The 18,432-nt window shown below is 41.4% G+C and overlaps 1 protein-coding gene across 2 annotated transcripts in view; it reads right to left on the reverse strand.

The window, feature by feature from the left end:
* The window catches only part of LOC124265948 (mucin-12-like), a 189,219-nt gene that overhangs the window by 104,951 nt on the left and 65,836 nt on the right, over positions 1-18,432 (reverse strand). The window contains exon 10 of one of the 2 annotated variants that reach the window (XM_046700767.1): positions 12,240-17,837. The exons of the other annotated variant lie outside the window; for it this stretch is intronic. Coding sequence (XP_046556723.1) covers positions 14,081-17,837 — 3,757 coding nt within the window. The 3' untranslated portion in view covers positions 12,240-14,080. Of the gene's footprint in view, positions 1-12,239; positions 17,838-18,432 lie in introns of those variants that run through there. 2 annotated transcript variants of the gene reach the window in all.

An 18,432-nucleotide genomic window follows, 5' to 3' on the forward strand; every position in this document is an offset into this window, starting at 1 on the left:
ACCTCTTACAACACCCATGAGGTGATTATTTGAGGTTGCACTTGGTGCAAGAACTGATATAAGTTCTTTCATTGAGGTACGAATTAGTCTGAAATTTCTTTATCCTAGCGCCAGAAGATACAACAAAGGGAAGTAATGCTATGAGTATGAGGACGCTCTGATAAGTATGAAAGGGAGGGAAATTTGAATTGAAGGTCTACGTGATGAGTTCCATAAAATATCTAAAGATAAATTGAAAGCCGAGAGGGAAAGAGAGGGGAACAAAACTTAGTTTGCTTTCAATTCCGAAGCTCTGGAAAACTTAAAACAATTACGTTTTGCTGTTCAGTATGGTAAGACTGATTACGCCTTGGAATTGATTAGTCAAGAAGTTTCCAGCTTCCGGACATGAAACAAGCATATCAAGATAGCTCATTCCTCAGAGGTGGGCTGGGAAACATTGCGCAATTACCAGGCTCATGATTCTGGCTCCGATTCTGGTGACGACAAGAGAATCAACCGAGAGGAAAGCAAAGCTATTAAAAAAATCAAGACAAGGCCATCTCGTTCCGCACGATTGCACCCCCTACAAGGCGATTTAGCGTCCTTCCTCGACAGTCACTCAAGTTTCAACAGATTCTCATGCTGGTGATCAGTTTAGTAATTTTCGTGGCCGAGGTCAAAGGTCAGGAGCATGCTTCATGTGTGGCGACTTCAACCACTGGAGACGTCAGTGTCCCTTGCTCAACACCCGCAACAACGTGGGAAGCTTGACACAGAGTAGAATACGTTCCAAGGAAGCAGAATCTGGAGTTGAGTATACTTTACGTGATGACACTGTAAACGTTGTTGAACCTGGCCTTACAAATGACTTTTATGAATATGAACAAGATGGGGTAGATATAATTGTGAAGAGTTGACTGAAAAATCATGTTTCGTTTTGGAAAGAAATATGCGATGTTGATTTTGTTCTAGACATTATTGAAAACGGATACAAAATACCATTTTATTCTACCCCAAAAAGAATGAATATAAGGAGCAATAGATCTGCTAAGGAGAATTCTTACCTTGTGTTATCAGCTGTTTAAGATTTGTTGTGCAGAGGGTGGATTGTTCATTGTTCAGATAAGCCTTACGTTGTTAATACTTTATCTGTAACTGCAACATTCTGGTAAGAAGCGTCTTATTTTAGACTTGTTTAGAGTGAATAAACATCTGTGGAAGGCCTCAGTTAAGTATGAGGACTGGGGAACTGCATTGTTTTACATAGAAAAGAATGATTGGCTAGTGAAATTCGACATCTATTCTGCATATCACCATATTGATATCTACCATGAACATACGCAGTTTCTAGGATTTGCATGGGGCTCAGGAAAAGACAAGAAGTATTTTAAATTTCTAGTCATTCCTTTTGGTTTGAGTACAGCTCCTTATGTGTTTACCAAGGTTACCAGACAATTAGTAAAATTTTGGCGTTTCAAGGTTACAAGATTGTTACTTTTCTAGATGATGGGATCCTTTCAAGTTTTTCTGAATATGAAACGGCAGCTGTTGGCCAACATGTCAAACAAGACTTGTTAAAAGCGGGTTTGGTACCAAAAGCAGAAAGGTTCCATGGAAGCCGGTTCAAGAGATGGAATGGTTGGGTTTTATCATAGATACTAGATAAATGAAGTTGTCCATTCCTCAACGGAAAACGTATAAGCTTAAGCAAAGTATAGCAGAACTTTTGTCTTCTACTGTACCAGTCCCGGTGAAGAGCTTAGCTTCGGTTTTTGGACAGGTAGTTGCTATGAAGATAGTTGTTGGTACTTTGTCTCACCTAATGACAAAGTTTCTGAGTATTCAGACACCAGGGTACATCGTGGAAAGAAATTGTAATACTGTCGTATTTGAGTAAAGATCAATTAGAATTTTGGCCTGCACATATTGATAGACACAGTGAATGTACTCTATAGTACGGACACATTTCTACACGGGTAGTTTACAGTGATGCTAGTAATTCGGGTTTTGGTGGGTACTGTGTAGAAGTTGGTCATCTCCATATTACATGGTCAGTGGTCAGCATAAAAAGCGTCACGGAGTTCCACTTGGAGAGAGCTGATGGCTGTGTGTCTGGTTATGAAAGGTTTCGTTTCCATTTTGGAATCGTACAAAGTAAAACGGTTTAATGACAATCAAAATGTAGAGTTGATTGTGTCGAAAGGTACCATGAAAACTGATCTTCAAACTTTGGCTCTAGATATATTCAAGCTGTGCAATGAATATAATATCAGAGTTGACATGCAGTGGATACCAAGGTTAGAAAATGAGCGTACTGATTATCAGAGTAAAACAGGAGATGCCGATGATTGGGGTATCCAGGATTACGTGTTTCAACGCGTCTCTGCCAAATGGGGCCCATTTGACGTCATGTTACAATACTAAGGTTGTAAGGTTTAATTCCAGATTTCGGATGTATCTTCCCACTTGTAAGGAAGCATATGTACCAAGCAGACAGTTTGGCGGGTTGTTTGGAGTTAACGATTTAAACTTCAACATGATGGCTTTATGTGTGAATTTCTCATGATGGTGTGTGAATTTCTCATGTTGCAGGTGTGTTTGAACATGTATATAGAAGTGAGATACTGACTTTACCTCCACCTATGAGGGACCTCGTAAGAAGTCTTACAAAACAATTGTCTTGCTCGAGAGCAAACTCCACAAATAAGAAGTATGATTATGGTTTTAAAGCATGGAAGAAATGGGCTTTGGTCCATGGTATGCCAACGGATATGCCCTTATCACCTTTGCACTGTTCTTTATATTTGTTAGCAATGTGGCAGCAAAGTGAGACTTTCTCACCTGTTCAGACAGCTTATTATAGCTTGAGACATGCCCATGCTTTGGTTGGTTTAGAAAGCCCCACAGAGAGTGCGTTAGTCAGAAATGTACTTGAAACCGCTAAGAGGAAGTTTGCCAAGCCTGTTTGTAAGAAAGAGCCTATAACAGTTTAGTTGTTGAATAAGACTGCACCAGACAATGCTGATGAATGCTCATTATGCAAAATGAGAACCGTTGTAATGTGCTTGTTAGCCTGTTCAGGTTTCATGAGATCATCGGAGTTATTAGCAATAACTCGGAGTGATGTTGCATTTTGTCAAGCTTACGTGGCTGTGTTTATTCAGAAGTCAAAGACTGATGTCTATAGAGATGGGGCCTGGATTATCATAAGCCGGACAGGCACAAATATGTGCCCTGTAGCAGAGCTGGTATTAAGCCGATATCATATTCCCGTTTGATAGAACTTTTCATTGAGGTGTTTAGTTCACATGTGGGTGATATATCGAAGTTTGGTCTGCACAGTTTGAGAGCAGGTGGAGCTACTGCAGCCACAAACAGTGGCACTCCAGACGGAATGTTTAAGCGCCATGGCAGGTGGAAAAGCGAAAATGCAAAAGACGGTTATGTGAAAGATGATATTGAGAAGCGTTTGAAAGTTTTTCTTTTGCTTGGATTGTAAATCTGCCCGTTCTTTATGTCTCAGTTGGTGCACCGTACAGCATGCCATGTTATGTAAGTGTTCGTTGTATGGGAATAAGGAGTTGGAGAAATATAATTTATTTCGTTTGAGGTACTAATTAGAATGACATTGTTTTTCTCCTAGCGTAGGAAGATACAACAAAGGGAAGTAATGCAATGAGTACGAGGGTGCTCTGATAAGTATAAAAGGGAGGGAAATTTGAATTAGGTCATTCCCGCTGCAGTGCACGAGCGGTCATATTGTATTTGCCGTTTGATGTCTATGTGAGTGGATATATACACTGTATATATGAATGTATATACACTGAATGTTTAATTCTCGTGTAATGTTACAGGCCGATGACTGGCAGTGTTGGGTGGGACGGACATGTCCAGGCTGGCGACCGTTAGAATACGTGAGTGATCGGGGGCATATGCCGTGAGCCATGCAGGATGAGGTATGATCTATTCGTAGCTGCTTCATTGATGTGAGGAGACGGCGCCTTACCACTTAGGTCCCAATGGAAGTAGTTTGTACATATTGTGTCAAATTATATATACTGAGTCAAAAAAGAAACTTCACAAAATGTAATTTGAAAAATAATGAATACTTTTTCTCTGATGATACATCTATGTATCCGAAATGGGATCCCCATCTTTCGACTCTAGAAAAACGTTAGTAAAACCCACTCAAACCCATCCATTCGTAGTGCAAATGACGTTAGTGCCAAATCAGGTTTTGCACGTGCAGTTGATCACGTGATCTTCGCATCGAAGTTTTCTTCATATGCACGTGTTTGCATTGGCCTCAAGAACTGAAATAACACTTTTAAACCACAGTTCTAACGGTACTTGAAATGCCACGATTGTCAAATGTGCAACGTGAACGTGCCGTTGGCATGTTGCAAGCGGGAAGATCAGTTATTGACGTCGCAAGAGCAATGGGATGCAGCCGTCATACTGTGTATGACTTGCGAGGTCGTCTACAACAAACTTGCAACACTTCTGATCGCCCAAGGTCGGGTCGTCCACGTGTGACGTCACGAGCAGAAGACCGACAGATTTCTGCCGGCTACACGAACCAGGGCTGAGATGTTTAGAGGTCGGCTGTCCTCACAGACCATTCGAAATCGGTTGCGGGCTGCCAATCTCCATTCTCGACGTCCATATCGTGGGCCAATATTGACGCCGTTTCATCAACGTCAACGTCTGCTGTGGGCCCAACATCACCTCGGATGGACCCAGAGAGACTGGAATCGACACGTCTTTAGCGATGAATCCAGGTTTACCCTCAGATTCGCGGACGGCAAGCATAGAGTCTGGAAACGACGTCGTGAACGGTATGCCCAATGTTGTGTACAGGAAGTCGACAGATTCGGGGGCGGAAGTTGCTTGGTGTGGGGTGCTTTATGTGGGAACAACCGTTCCCGACTTCTGGTCATCCGTGGAAACCTCACAGCTGCTGCTTACCGCGACCAGGTGCTAACCCCTGAACTCGTTCCTTTCATGGCGGCTCATGGTCCAGGTCTACAGTTCCAGCATGATAATGCTCGGCCGCATACCACGATGTTGACACGAAATTTCCTTCAAAACGCTGGAATTAACGTCATGGACTGGCCATCGAGGGAGTTGATATTTAACGTCACATCGGGTATGTTTCAGCCATATCGTGACGAGAACATTTAGTTATTAGAGCTACAGATAAGCTTTTGGGTCACTGGGTTATGTACTCGCTTGTGTTCATCTCAATTTGGTATCCTAATTTTCCTTTCAGTAACCATTGTACTCATCTCATTCAAACTCAGTTGGGTATTTTTCCATTTTCCATTAATTGTAAAAATATAATAAAGTTTAAATGTTAGTGTTTGTTAATTATATTTGATCTGTAGTGTGAGAAACGATAAGAAAGACTGCAAGTTGTCAAGTTCATGTAAATAGAACCTCTGAATTTACCTCAGTTATTTTATTTATTAACCGGTATGCAAGCTAAAATTTCACATTTTTGTGTGTACGCATGTAAGATTATATTTTTTGAGTATTACAAAAGTTCAAGCGTACTTCTACGCAATAGACTTAATAATAGAAAACTGAGTTTTCACATAATTATTTGTATAATTTACGCAGATACGCAGCTTATCTGTACCTTTGAATTATTATGATATAGATCAATACGATTAGAAAGTAAAAGCCTGTTGACGAAGAACAGTAAACGTACTGGTGTATCACAGATATAAAGTAAAACTAGCATGTCATCTTAAAACGATATCATTAAAGAGAACAATACAATATAAACCCAGGCTATAGATTGCCAACAACCGAAGGTAGATCACCATACTAGGGACCCTGAGCACGTACTGTACATTTGTTTTCTGCATCGAGCTAGCTGGATTTACACTATCCCTTCAGCTGTTAGCAATTTAAATTAATCTATTCATTAATTAAAATAACACATATTCTACGGTAAAGAAAGTGGAGGGTTTAAATTAACTTTGAATGTTTTGGGACTTTGGGCGAAAGTAAAAATTATTTCTTTTAATGAAGTCCTGAATGGCACATGCACTAAACAAATGCGAGAGACACACCACCTAATCGTGTTCAACGCCGCTTACAACAATCAAGTTTAGATTTATCACTTTATGTCATGCACAGTGATCAGTGACGTCAATGCTGCTATGCTGTAAGGACCTGTAACCATGATGATATCACTGATAAGGACTTTGCCCCTACAGATAACAATGACCCTGGCTTGTAGATAACACTCTGGGAATGCATGTGCATGTCAAAGACTCTGACAGTTTTGATAGTTTTAAAGCAAAACTGAAAACCCACCTTTTCTCAGTATACTTCTCATAACTTCACCCATTTTCATCTTTGTAGCGCTTTAAGCATACCCAAGGGCGTGGAAAAGGCGCATTATAAATGTGCATTATTATTATTATTATTATTATTGCATGTGTCCAGGTTCACCTTCATACAAGATTCATTCGATGTTAGTATTATGTGTTCACATTCCTATTGTGTGTTCACGTGTGAGGTGTGTGTACATGTACATTTGTGTGTTCACGTGTGAGGTGTGTGTACATGTACATTTGTGTGTTCACGTGTGAGGTGTGTGTACATGTACATTTGTGTGTTCACGTGTGAGGTGTGTGTACATGTTCATTTGTATGTTCATGTGCGCGGTGTGTTCTTATACGCATTTCGTGTGTATGTTTTCATGCAATGTCTAGACCGCATATTTTAACATGTATTCATGGCAACAGAATTGCTCTGACATGTTTATAAGAAGTTCCTTTGCAGAAGTTACTCACACTGGCTAAAATGACTGATTATTGGAAATATTGCCGATGGGAAGAATTACCAACGATTATGGCAACCGCCTCCGTGGTGTAGTGGTTAGAGCGTCCGCCCGGAGAGCGGAAGGTCGCGAGTTCGATCCCCGACCGCGTCATAACAAAAGACGTTAAAATATGGTACTTGTTGGTCCCTGCCTGGCGCTCGGCATTTATAGGTACAACATGGACTGGTCGGCTCGGAGTCAGTATAATGTGTCTGAGTGGCGTATTCATGCTTCACTGCGGCATGGTATCTCAGTGGGCTAGCACTATAAAACCAGCTTCAGTCTGGGCTAGTACAAGCAGCCGCACATACACATACACACGCATGCACGTCGTCATATGAGCGAAATATTCTCAAGCACGACGTTAAACCCAATTTCACCTCACCTCACCAACGATTATAGAAATTGTGTCATCGATATCTTACATAACTATTGTAATGTAATAAAGTTTTGTCCCAAAAGGAATCAAGGAAAAAAAGCCGGAACAGCAATCAGCCGAACACGTTTTACAGGCGGAATGCATTGTTGTATTTGTTATCAAGCATGTCACAGTGTGAATGAGTGAGTGAGATTAGTTTTACACCGCTTTGAGCAATATTCCAGCAATATCACGGCGGGGCACACCAAAAATGGACTTCACATATTGAACACATGTGGGTAATTCGCACCCGGGTCTTTCATCTACCATTTTGTTTCCCACAGAGATAATATGGTCGCAGATGCGTAAAGGCTAATTTCATAAATACACAGCGAGTGACTCAGTTTGGATTTTACACCGCTTTTAGCATATTGTCACAATATCACGGCGGGGGACGGACACCATGGGCTTCACACATTGTACCCATGTGGGGAATTGAAACCGGGTCTTCATCGTGACGAGCGAACGCATTAACCATTAGGCTACCAACGCCCCTAAAATATTTACTACTCAAAGTACAAACGGGTCAACATTCTCTTATCAACATCAGCTAATAACGCGGGCACATCAGCTTCGAGGAAATGTGTTTACAAGCACAATTCGGCCATCACTGCAAGGCATTTCATCCAGCAGTAGCCATCATCATCGACCTATGACCAGGTCCATGCCATACACTGATGTTGACGCGATACTTCGTGGTTATTAAATAATGTCAATCTCTAATTTGTTTTCTCTAAAGATACTTGCAATGAACATTACCCCGCAATGCACATTTGAAAACAGGTGAAGTTTTAGAGACAATAATAAGCTGGTAGAATCACGAGAGCCGAGGCCCACTTTCTTACCTGTCGGCGTGTCGCCGCTATCTCGTCTGCTATGAAGTCACGTGAACGAGTATGCGAGTGCATATTCCTAGCGACTAGCTATATATTTCCAGACTAATGATTAATAATATGCTACGTGATGGCCCAGTGCGTAATTAAATCACCACCAGTAATGTTGAGAGAAATAAAATTAGAGATAAGCTCTTGTGAACATATTTTTTCCACGGACGTATAACAGGGGGTTTCCGTTTATACCAGAGGTAACACAAAGGCCGATGCTGGAGCTAAAGCAGCTCTTGACAAGCCCGTATCTCCACTGCTGATCCCATACAGTGATTTCAAACCCACCATCAAAAGTTATACTCGGGACCTTATGCAGAAAAAGGTGGGACATCAAAGTAGAAAGAAATAAAATTCATGAACTGAAGACAACAATTGGTTATACATCTTGCGTTGTCAGTCAAGACGTGTTGAGGTAATTTTAAGACGATGTCGTATTGGCCACAGTCGGTTTATTCATGACTATCTGCTCAAAACAGATGGAGATGGACCTCCCATGTGTGTCTTTTGCGACGAAGTGTTCACCATGAAGCATATTCTGCTTGACTGTGTGGACTATTCGACTGCAAGGGATTCGCACTATGAAGCGAGAAATCTGATAGATCTATTTTCCCGCGCGAGCGGACATCTCATTGTTAACTACTTGAGGGAAGTTGACTTGTACCATAAATTGTAACCCTGTAAAGCAAATGACTTATTTCATGCTGTTGAGGGTTGTATTTTTTTAAAAGTTGGTGCTATGACATTTTGTGTTTGTAAATAATAATGTAATTATCAAATATGCTTTTAAAAGCTTAAATCATTTAAGCTTTGTACCTAAAATGTCCATGTGTGCAGACTTGATCTTGTCACCATATGGCTCAAATAATGCTGATGCGACGTAAAATCCCAAAACAACTCAACTCAACTCAACTCAATTTTGCAAAACGTATTATGTAAATAAACCCGTGAATATACTATGACATGAAATCTGGATAGAGTTGTCTCCCTTCCAGTAGAAGTTGTACAGTGTTATGCCTGATTAGATGTGTGCATGTATGAGGGAGAGGTCAGGTCTGTACACTATATACATTACTTGAAACCTGGGATCGATATGACTGTGTGGCATATTTTGACAGCGCGGTGGGGTAGCCTTTTGCTTGAAGCATTCACTCGTCACCCCACATGAGCACATTGTGGGAAGCCCATTTCTGGTGTCCCATGCCATGATATTGCTTGAATATTGTTAATATTGTGGTAGAACTTATCTCACCCACTCACTACATATTTGACGTTAGTTATGTTCTAAGTACCTACAGAAAATAACCTTTGTCAAGCTCTTGCTGTAATTTGCATATAAATAAGTAATTGATGATATCTGTACAGTTGGTTTTGCAATTATCAATGACATTTCTATGTCGAAGTTTATCTGGAAAATGTTATGCCAAAAAAATAATATGAGGAAAAAGTATGAATATTACTCATTTAGTCTTTGTACCTAAAGTGAGTGTGTGAGTGAGTGCGTGTTAAAATTCCACGTCCACGTCGTATGGACATACTGAGCAGGACCAAGCCTGCAAAACACACGCACACACACGCACGCACACACACACACACACACACACACACCACCACCACCACCACCCACACCACACACACACACACTTTAGGTACAAAGACTAAATGAGTAATATTCATACTTTTTCCTCATATTATTTTTTGGCAATAAACGATATTCCATGTTGCGATGTCAATCAGTGGATTTCCTGAATCAGAACAGATCATTTACAAGTCACTGTCAGTAACTGGAATATTGTTGAGGACAGCGTTTAACATCAAACAATAAGCTATATTCAGTGATTCTCTCCCTCAGTTGTATAAACAGCATACTGTCCGGAATCCATTTGTCTACACATGGTGTGTTACATGATCCAATTAAAAAGTCCAAACTATTAACAACTAAAAAGCAAATACATTCAGTTAGATTCACTGTGGGAGATTATTTACTTTTACAACCATCGCAAATAGGAAACAAATAATTTTGTTGTTTTGTTTGGCTCAAACATGTTTTTCAACGTCTTGTTTAGTGTGTTTGTTGCTTAACGCTGAACTGAGCAATATTCCAGCTGTACGGTGACAGTCTGTAAATAATTGTGTCTGGACCAGACAATCAAGTGATCAACATCATGAGCATCGATCTACGCATTCGGATACGACGACCTGTCAAACAAGTCAGCGAGTCTGACTACCCGATCCCGTTAGTCGCGCCTTATGACCAGCGTGGGGGGACCAATTCTAAACCAGATCTTCACGGGTCCTATATTTTTTCATCCATTCCCCAGTAGAGGCCCTCGACCAACTTGATACACTGGTATTTTGCAATCGGGGTATGTTTTGGTGAATGATAAAGCAAAGCCATATTAATGGATATACTTTAATAAAAATCCCTGTATATACATTGCCATGAATAGTAGTCGAACCTAAGTGTCTACTGATATCAATTATATTAACACGAGTTGATAAAGTTACACCTTTCTATTTTTGTCAATGAGTGTTGATATATTTGATATCAGATAACACGAGGGTGAGATTCTATTTATCATCAAAAAATACTTTTCATTAGTTTTAAGTGATAAAATGTATATCTCTTAGACGTGCAGTGTAGCGATGTCATAGCATTGTGAATTCAACAAGTTTAAGACGTCATATCATTTTGAATCATGTAATTGATGACGTCAGGGCATTGTACAAAATCTACGGCAATACAAGCAATATCACCAGTGAACACAGTTTTGGATCGTAATATACAAGTTCTACACGAACAGCCACAATCACATACTATTTAGAGCACCAAGGCTCTGTAGATTACGAGACTTAAGAAGAATTCACTTTAAGACAAATCACCCATATTTTGGAAGAAACACCTACATTGAAAAACTCTTAAATAAAAGGTTCACAGCAAAAGGAAAAAACGAAACATTTTTGGAATAAGTAATGTTATGGCAAATAGAATATTTTGAACTTCATCTAATCCAGTACTCACTACACCTAATGCGTTATATAAGGAACAAGCACACACAGAAACGAATATTTCTCGTTGGACAACAGTTCTCGCAATCAGTTGAACGGGCACAGCATTATAAATACTACATACAGTTTCGGTTTGGGGTTGCATAACATGGACGATTAGAGTACCGGGTACGTTTCTGTACTTTGACTTTCTTCAGGGTACATTTCTGTTTACAGAAACGTACCTGCTGTACATATCTGTACCGACGCAATTAGATCATTCATCGAAGGTTTCAGCTTCATAAGTCATATAGTTTCAGAGGACGCAACAAACAGTTAAAATAAGAAAACCACAGCAAGGAGTCAGATAATCCATTTGCATGACATTGTAGGTCACTAAAACATTTTCAACATGTAACATCATTATTATCGCATGATAAAAGCATAAGAATTCATTGCTGGAGAAAATGAAAGGGTTAAGAGCAAAGAGCACAGGACAGTGACGAGTAGGGAAGGGGGGCTTTAAGAGCACTAGACAGTGACGAGTAGGGGGGGGGGGCATTAAGGGCACTAGACAGCGACGAGAAGGATGCGTTAGGAGTAATGGAGGGGGGCTTTAAGAGCACTGGACAGTGACGAGTAGGGGAGGTTTATTTTAAAGGCACTGGACAGTGACAAGTAAGGGGCTTTAAGAACACTGGACAGTGACGAGTAGGGGGGTGTTAAGAGCACAGGCCAGTGACGAGTAGGGGGGTGTTAAGAGCACAGGCCAGTGACGAGTAGGGAGTCATTAAGAGCACTTGACAGTAACGAGTAGGGAGGCGTTAAGATCATGGGACGATGACGAGTAGGGGGTTAAGAGGACTGGACAGTGACAAGATTGTTTCTTCGACCTGGTGTCAGATCACTGTCTTGACTGACAAACCAAGTAGATGTGACCAACTCTTTATGTTGGATGTTTTCTTGGGTGTCCCACCTCTGACATAATAGATTATAACATAACTCGGCTACATTCCAGTTATATTGCGGCGGTCTGTAAATAATCAAATCTGGACCAGACAATCCACTGATGAACATCATGAGCATCGATTCCATATACAGAAATGGAATACGATGACATGTGTCAATCAAGTCAGCGAACCTGACCAACCGATCCCGTTAGTCGCCTCTTACGACAAGCATGGGTAGCTGAAGACCAATTCTAACCTGGATCTTCACGGGTCATCATAATGATACAACAATTCTCTGGGCATATAGAACTAACTACACGAACTTAAAATGTTCTGTTTATGTAATAGCAAAAGTACTCTTGGTGGTCTGGTAACGTCTTTTGAATATTTGTGTGGCGAGTTGCATCCTGCATCAAAATGTCCCCTCAGATTACCTTGATGTTGTTGCAGCTTTAATGTGGCTTCTGTTTCTATGATAAAGTTCAAATGTGCATGTTAACATGTTGCGCTTGGTGACACCTTAGAGAGGAAACACTGAACCAGACGGCTTATTTCTGGTCCCACATGAAGGTTCCATGCATAAACATGTCACACAGAAGGGACACACATACGGACATAATCCACACCTTTGTTATCTTTGTGATAAGGAAGTTGACATCCATAAAGTCTCTCCCTTATGAATCCTTTGTTTACTATTCTGTTTCTTGTTTTCTGGAAACAGCCGGTGCTTATATAGTACGTTCATAAACACATGCTTACTACATGGTCAGAACTGCACAATGCACAATGTTCTTTTCGTTCTATTCATTCTCAGATATACGTGCTGCAACTATGTCGCTGCTGCTTGCAGATCATCGGGTCAAACTAAAAGTGGTTATTGTTGGTTTTGTACTGTTGCTAATACAATCGTGTGTATATACTTTCTTGTTTAACGTTAATACAGCACAGTCTTGCTTTGTCCATTTTGTTCCTTGTATATTCGTCCTTATCACCTGAAACACTCGAGGAAATGGACATCCAGTTCGAAAATGTTACACGATTCACCCTCATATACACCATATCTTGTCCAGAAATCATTTCACTGGTTATCAGTTGAATTCTTATTTCTGCCTATTTGATCATGGCATGTCTCAGCATTGGTACTGTAATGAGAAGGACTTGGATCATTCCGGTTGGCAATTTCTGAAACTTCTGTTGGTTGTCTGCTTTGCCAGCTAACTGCCGTGCACATCTTTGATGCCTAAGGAAACGTTTGTTCTATATTGGCAGTTGTTCACCTTAGGATGATTGATCCCTCACATACACCATATCTTCTCCAGAACTCATATCACTGTTATCAATTTAATTCTATTCCTCGTTGTATTACAAACAAGTGAGTGAGTAAAATATGGCATTCAATAGATCAACAGTTTATGTTTATGTTGGTGTATGCCTGGAATGCAATGTGACTTGGAAATTGGAACGTTTCCCCCACATCAATGTCATGACCATGCAGAATCGTCAGTTGGTGTGTCTGAGGTCGACAGGGTTATAATACGACAGCCTGTAAAAATACATCCCTTTGCCAGTCAAACCAATGATATAAAAAAAATGACAATCCATCCAGACTGAGGTGGAACTCTAACAGGCAACTCTGTCAACCAATTCTGTTGGCTTTTGCACAACATGACCATTATGGACAACAGGTAGTGAGGTCATTTAAAAGCTATACTCCCTCTTTTAACAATACCTTTTGGTATGGTACTGAGGGCGTCTAATCTCGGACTTTTCACAGTGCTGTCTTCTATAGCTTTTGGTTCTCCTTGGTTTGTGAGGTGTGATTCATCCACAAACCCACGGGATGATTGGCCTCTTTTTTGTTTTATTTGTGGTTTATTGCCAGCATTTCGGTTGTGTTTCGGGAAAATTTTGTGTCTAGTTTGTGTTTCTTGGTTAGTGCTGTATGAAGTATTGGCAGGGTCCCTGTGTTGGTGGGAGGGACTGGGCCTTTGTTCACTTGCGTTTGTGCTTTCGTGTCTTGTTAGTGTATCTTGGTTAGTGATGTATGAAGTATTGGCAGGGTCCCTGTGTTGGTGGGAGGGACTGGGCCTTTGTTCACTTGCGTTTGTGCTTTCGTGTCTTGTTGGTGTATCTTGGTTAGTGATGTATGAAGTATTGACAGGGTCCCTGTGTTGGTAGGAGGGACTGGGCATTTGATCACTTGCGTTTGTGCTTTCGTGTCTAGTTTGTGTTTCTTGGTTAGTGATGTATGAAGTATTGACAGGGTCCCCGTGTTGGTAAGAGGGACTGGGCCTTTGTTCACTTGCGTGTGTGCTTTCGTGTCTTGTTGGTGTATCTTGGTTAGTGATGTATGAAGTATTGACAGGGTCCCTGTGTTGGTAAGAGGGATTGGGCATTTTTTCACTTGCGTTTGTGCTTTCGTGTCTAGTTTGTGTTTCTTGGTTAGTGATGTATGAAGTATTGACAGGGTCCCCGTGTTGGTAGGAGGGACTGGGCATTTGTTCACTTGCGTTTGTGCTTTCGTGTCTAGTTTGTGTTTCTTGGTTAGTGATGTATGAAGTATTGACAGGGTCCCCGTGTCTTTGGTAGGAGAGACCGGGCCTTTGTTCACTTTTGCGTTTGTGCTTTCGTGTCTTGTTAGTGTATCTTTGTTAGTGATGTATGAAGTATTGACAGGGTCCCTGTGTTGGTAAGAGGGACTGGGCATTTGTTCACTTGCGTTTGTGCTTTCGTGTTTTGTTGGTGTATCTTGGTTAGTGATGTATGAAGTATTGACAGGATCCCCGTGTTGGTGGGAGGGACTGGGCCTTTGTTCACTTGCGTGTGTGCTTTTGCCTCTTGTTGGTGTATCTTGGTTAGTGATGTATGAGGTATTGACAGGGTCCCTGTGTTGGTAAGAGGGACTGGGCCTTTGTTCACTTGCGTTTGTGCTTTCGTGTCTTGTTGGTGTATCTTGGTTAGTGATGTATGAAGTATTGACAGGGTCCCCGTGTTGGTAGGAGAGACCGGGCCTTTGTTCACTTGCGTTTGTGCTTTCGTGTCTTGTTAGTGTATCTTTGTTAGTGATGTATGAAGTATTGACAGGGTCCCTGTGTTGGTAAGAGGGACTGGGCATTTGTTCACTTGCGTTTGTGCTTTCGTGTCTTGTTGGTGTATCTTGGTTAGTGATGTATGAAGTATTGACAGGGTCCCTGTGTTGGTGGGAGGGACTGGGCCTTTGTTCACTTGTGTGTGTGCTTTTGCCTCTTGTTGGTGTATCTTGGTTAGTGATGTATGAGGTATTGACAGGGTCCCTGTGTTGGTAAGAGGGACTGGGCCTTTGTTCACTTGCGTTTGTGCTTTCGTGTCTTGTTGGTGTATCTTGGTTAGTGATGTATGAAGTATTGACAGGGTCCCTGTGTTGGTAGGAGAGACCGGGCCTTTGTTCACTTGCGTTTGTGCTTTCGTGTCTTGTTAGTGTATCTTTGTTAGTGATGTATGAAGTATTGACAGGGTCCCCGTGTTGGTAGGAGGGACTGGGCATTTGTTCACTTGCGTTTGTGCTTTCGTGTCTAGTTTGTGTTTCTTGGTTAGTGATGTATGAAGTATTGACAGGGTCCCCGTGTTGGTAGGAGAGACCGGGCCTTTGTTCACTTGCGTTTGTGCTTTCGTGTCTTGTTAGTGTATCTTTGTTAGTGATGTATGAAGTATTGACAGGGTCCCTGTGTTGGTAGGAGGGACTGGGCATTTGTTCACTTGCGTTTGTGCTTTCGTGTCTTGTTGGTGTATCTTGGTTAGTGATGTATGAAGTATTGACAGGGTCCCCGTGTTGGTGGGAGGGACTGGGCCTTTGTTCACTTGCGTGTGTGCTTTTGCCTCTTGTTGGTGTATCTTGGTTAGTGATGTATGAGGTATTGACAGGGTCCCTGTGTTGGTAAGAGGGACTGGGCCTTTGTTCACTTGCGTTTGTGCTTTCGTGTCTTGTTGGTGTATCTTGGTTAGTGATGTATGAAGGATTGGCAGGGTCCCTGTGTTGGTGGGAAGGACTGGGCCTTTGTTCACTTGCGTTTGTGCTTTCGTGTCTTGTTGATGTATCTTGGTTAGTGATGTATGAAGTATTGACAGGGTCCCCGTGTTGGTAGGAGGGACTGGGCATTTGTTCACTTGCGTTTGTGCTTTCGTGTCTTGTTGGTGTATCTTGTTTAGTGATGTATGAAGTATTGACAGGGTCCCTGTGTTGGTAGGAGGGACTGGGCATTTTTTCACTTGCGTTTGTGCTTTCGTGTCTAGTTTGTGTTTCTTGGTTAGTGATGTATGAAGTATTGACAGGGTCCCCGTGTTGGTAGGATGGACTGGGCCTTTGTTCACTTGCGTTTGTGCTTTCGTGTCTAGTTTGTGTTTCTTGGTTAGTGATGTATGAAGTATTGACAGGGTCCCCGTGTTGGTAGGAGAGACCGGGCCTTTGTTCACTTGCGTTTGTGCTTTCGTGTCTTGTTAGTGTATCTTTGTTAGTGATGTATGAAGTATTGACAGGGTCCCTGTGTTGGTAAGAGGGACTGGGCATTTGTTCACTTGCGTTTGTGCTTTCGTGTCTTGTTGGTGTATCTTGGTTAGTGATGTATGAAGTATTGACAGGGTCCCCGTGTTGGTGGGAGGGACTGGGCCTTTGTTCACTTGCGTGTGTGCTTTTGCCTCTTGTTGGTGTATCTTGGTTAGTGATGTATGAGGTATTGACAGGGTCCCTGTGTTGGTAAGAGGGACTGGGCCTTTGTTCACTTGCGTTTGTGCTTTCGTGTTTTGTTGGTGTATCTTGGTTAGTGATGTATGAAGGATTGGCAGGGTCCCTGTGTTGGTGGGAAGGACTGGGCCTTTGTTCACTTGCGTTTGTGCTTTCGTGTCTTGTTGATGTATCTTGGTTAGTGATGTATGAAGTATTGACAGGGTCCCCGTGTTGGTAGGAGGGACTGGGCATTTGTTCACTTGCGTTTGTGCTTTCGTGTCTTGTTGGTGTATCTTGTTTAGTGATGTATGAAGTATTGACAGGGTCCCCGTGTTGGTAGGAGGGACTGGGCCTTTGTTCACTTGCGTTTGTGCTTTCGTGTCTTGTTAGTGTATCTTGGTTAGTGATGTATGAAGTATTGACAGGGTCCCCGTGTTGGCAAGAGGGACTGGGCCTTTGTTCACTTGCGTTTGTGCTTTCGTGTCTTGTTAGTGTATCTTGTTTAGTGATGTATGAAGTATTGACAGGGTTCCTGTGTTGGTGAGAGGGACTTGGCCTTTGTTCACTTGTGTTTGTGTTGTGTGAATCAGTCAAACGACTACGTCTGATTTGCTTTGAGGATGATTGTTTTACTTGATGTGTGCCTTTTGAATCTGAACGACTGATCCTGTTTGGATAGGTTGTATCGCTCCAATGTGTTGGTTGATCTTCTGTTAATATATGCGAAGAAGTCTCTAAGTTTGTTTTGGCAAGCAGTAATTGTGACATATCCAGCCATTTATGCAGGTGAGTTTGATCTTTGATCCCTTTTCTTGCTCTCCAATCGCCTGTGTTTATGTTATGCATTGTTCCCTCTGAATGACTAAATGTTGCTCTGTCAAGTCGAGCAGAGGATATGCACGTTGCTTCGCCCTTCATTGCGCTCTGTGAAGGTGCCGTGTGATCAAAATGTTCAAGAGGATATTCTTCATACAGTGCTTCTTCTATTTTCGCCATTAGCCTGCGATTACTGGATTTTGATGCATGAGAATCGGTATATTGTGAATGAAGATCCTGTTGCACTGTGCTATCTTTGAAGCTGGAAGACAAACATGATACTCAAGATTTATTTTGTAAGCCATATGACGGGAATATTGTGGAACACATCACAAACAAATACGTGTGAACAGATTAGAGTTTGCATATTTGTTTTATATAAGTATGCGTACAGGAACAATTAAATCATGCATGTGAACGTAGTGTTCTTTAGTTACACTAAATGTCCTGTTCATACCACTCACAATCATGTCGTCTGTCTTGGGAATGGAATGTTACCCACGGTATTAAATTCCTTTCAAATACAATCAGATGAACTGCCAAAGTTTATCGTACAAAGAAAACAAACAATTATAGTCTTCCAGAAAACGTTTCGTGACTGTGTTTGGTCACTTCTCTTAAAAACTACAAGTACTAATCAGAACAGCCACCTGTCAATTTACTGGTAGTGACACCATGCACATCTGTCTGGCCAGATGGCTGTTCCGATTAGTCGCCTAATGCCCTTGACAGGTTTTTATGTTTTGACATGATGCTACTTATGTGGACAACTTTTATATTATTAAACTATAATTCATGAAATTCAAAATTCACAATGGTAGAACAATTATACAGCATCATGTCAAAGTAGAAACGAG

Source organism: Haliotis rubra, unplaced genomic scaffold (assembly GCF_003918875.1).
Source record: "Haliotis rubra isolate DU_JTF1 unplaced genomic scaffold, ASM391887v1 Scf1220, whole genome shotgun sequence".
Classification (NCBI taxonomy): Eukaryota; Metazoa; Mollusca; class Gastropoda; order Lepetellida; family Haliotidae; genus Haliotis; species Haliotis rubra.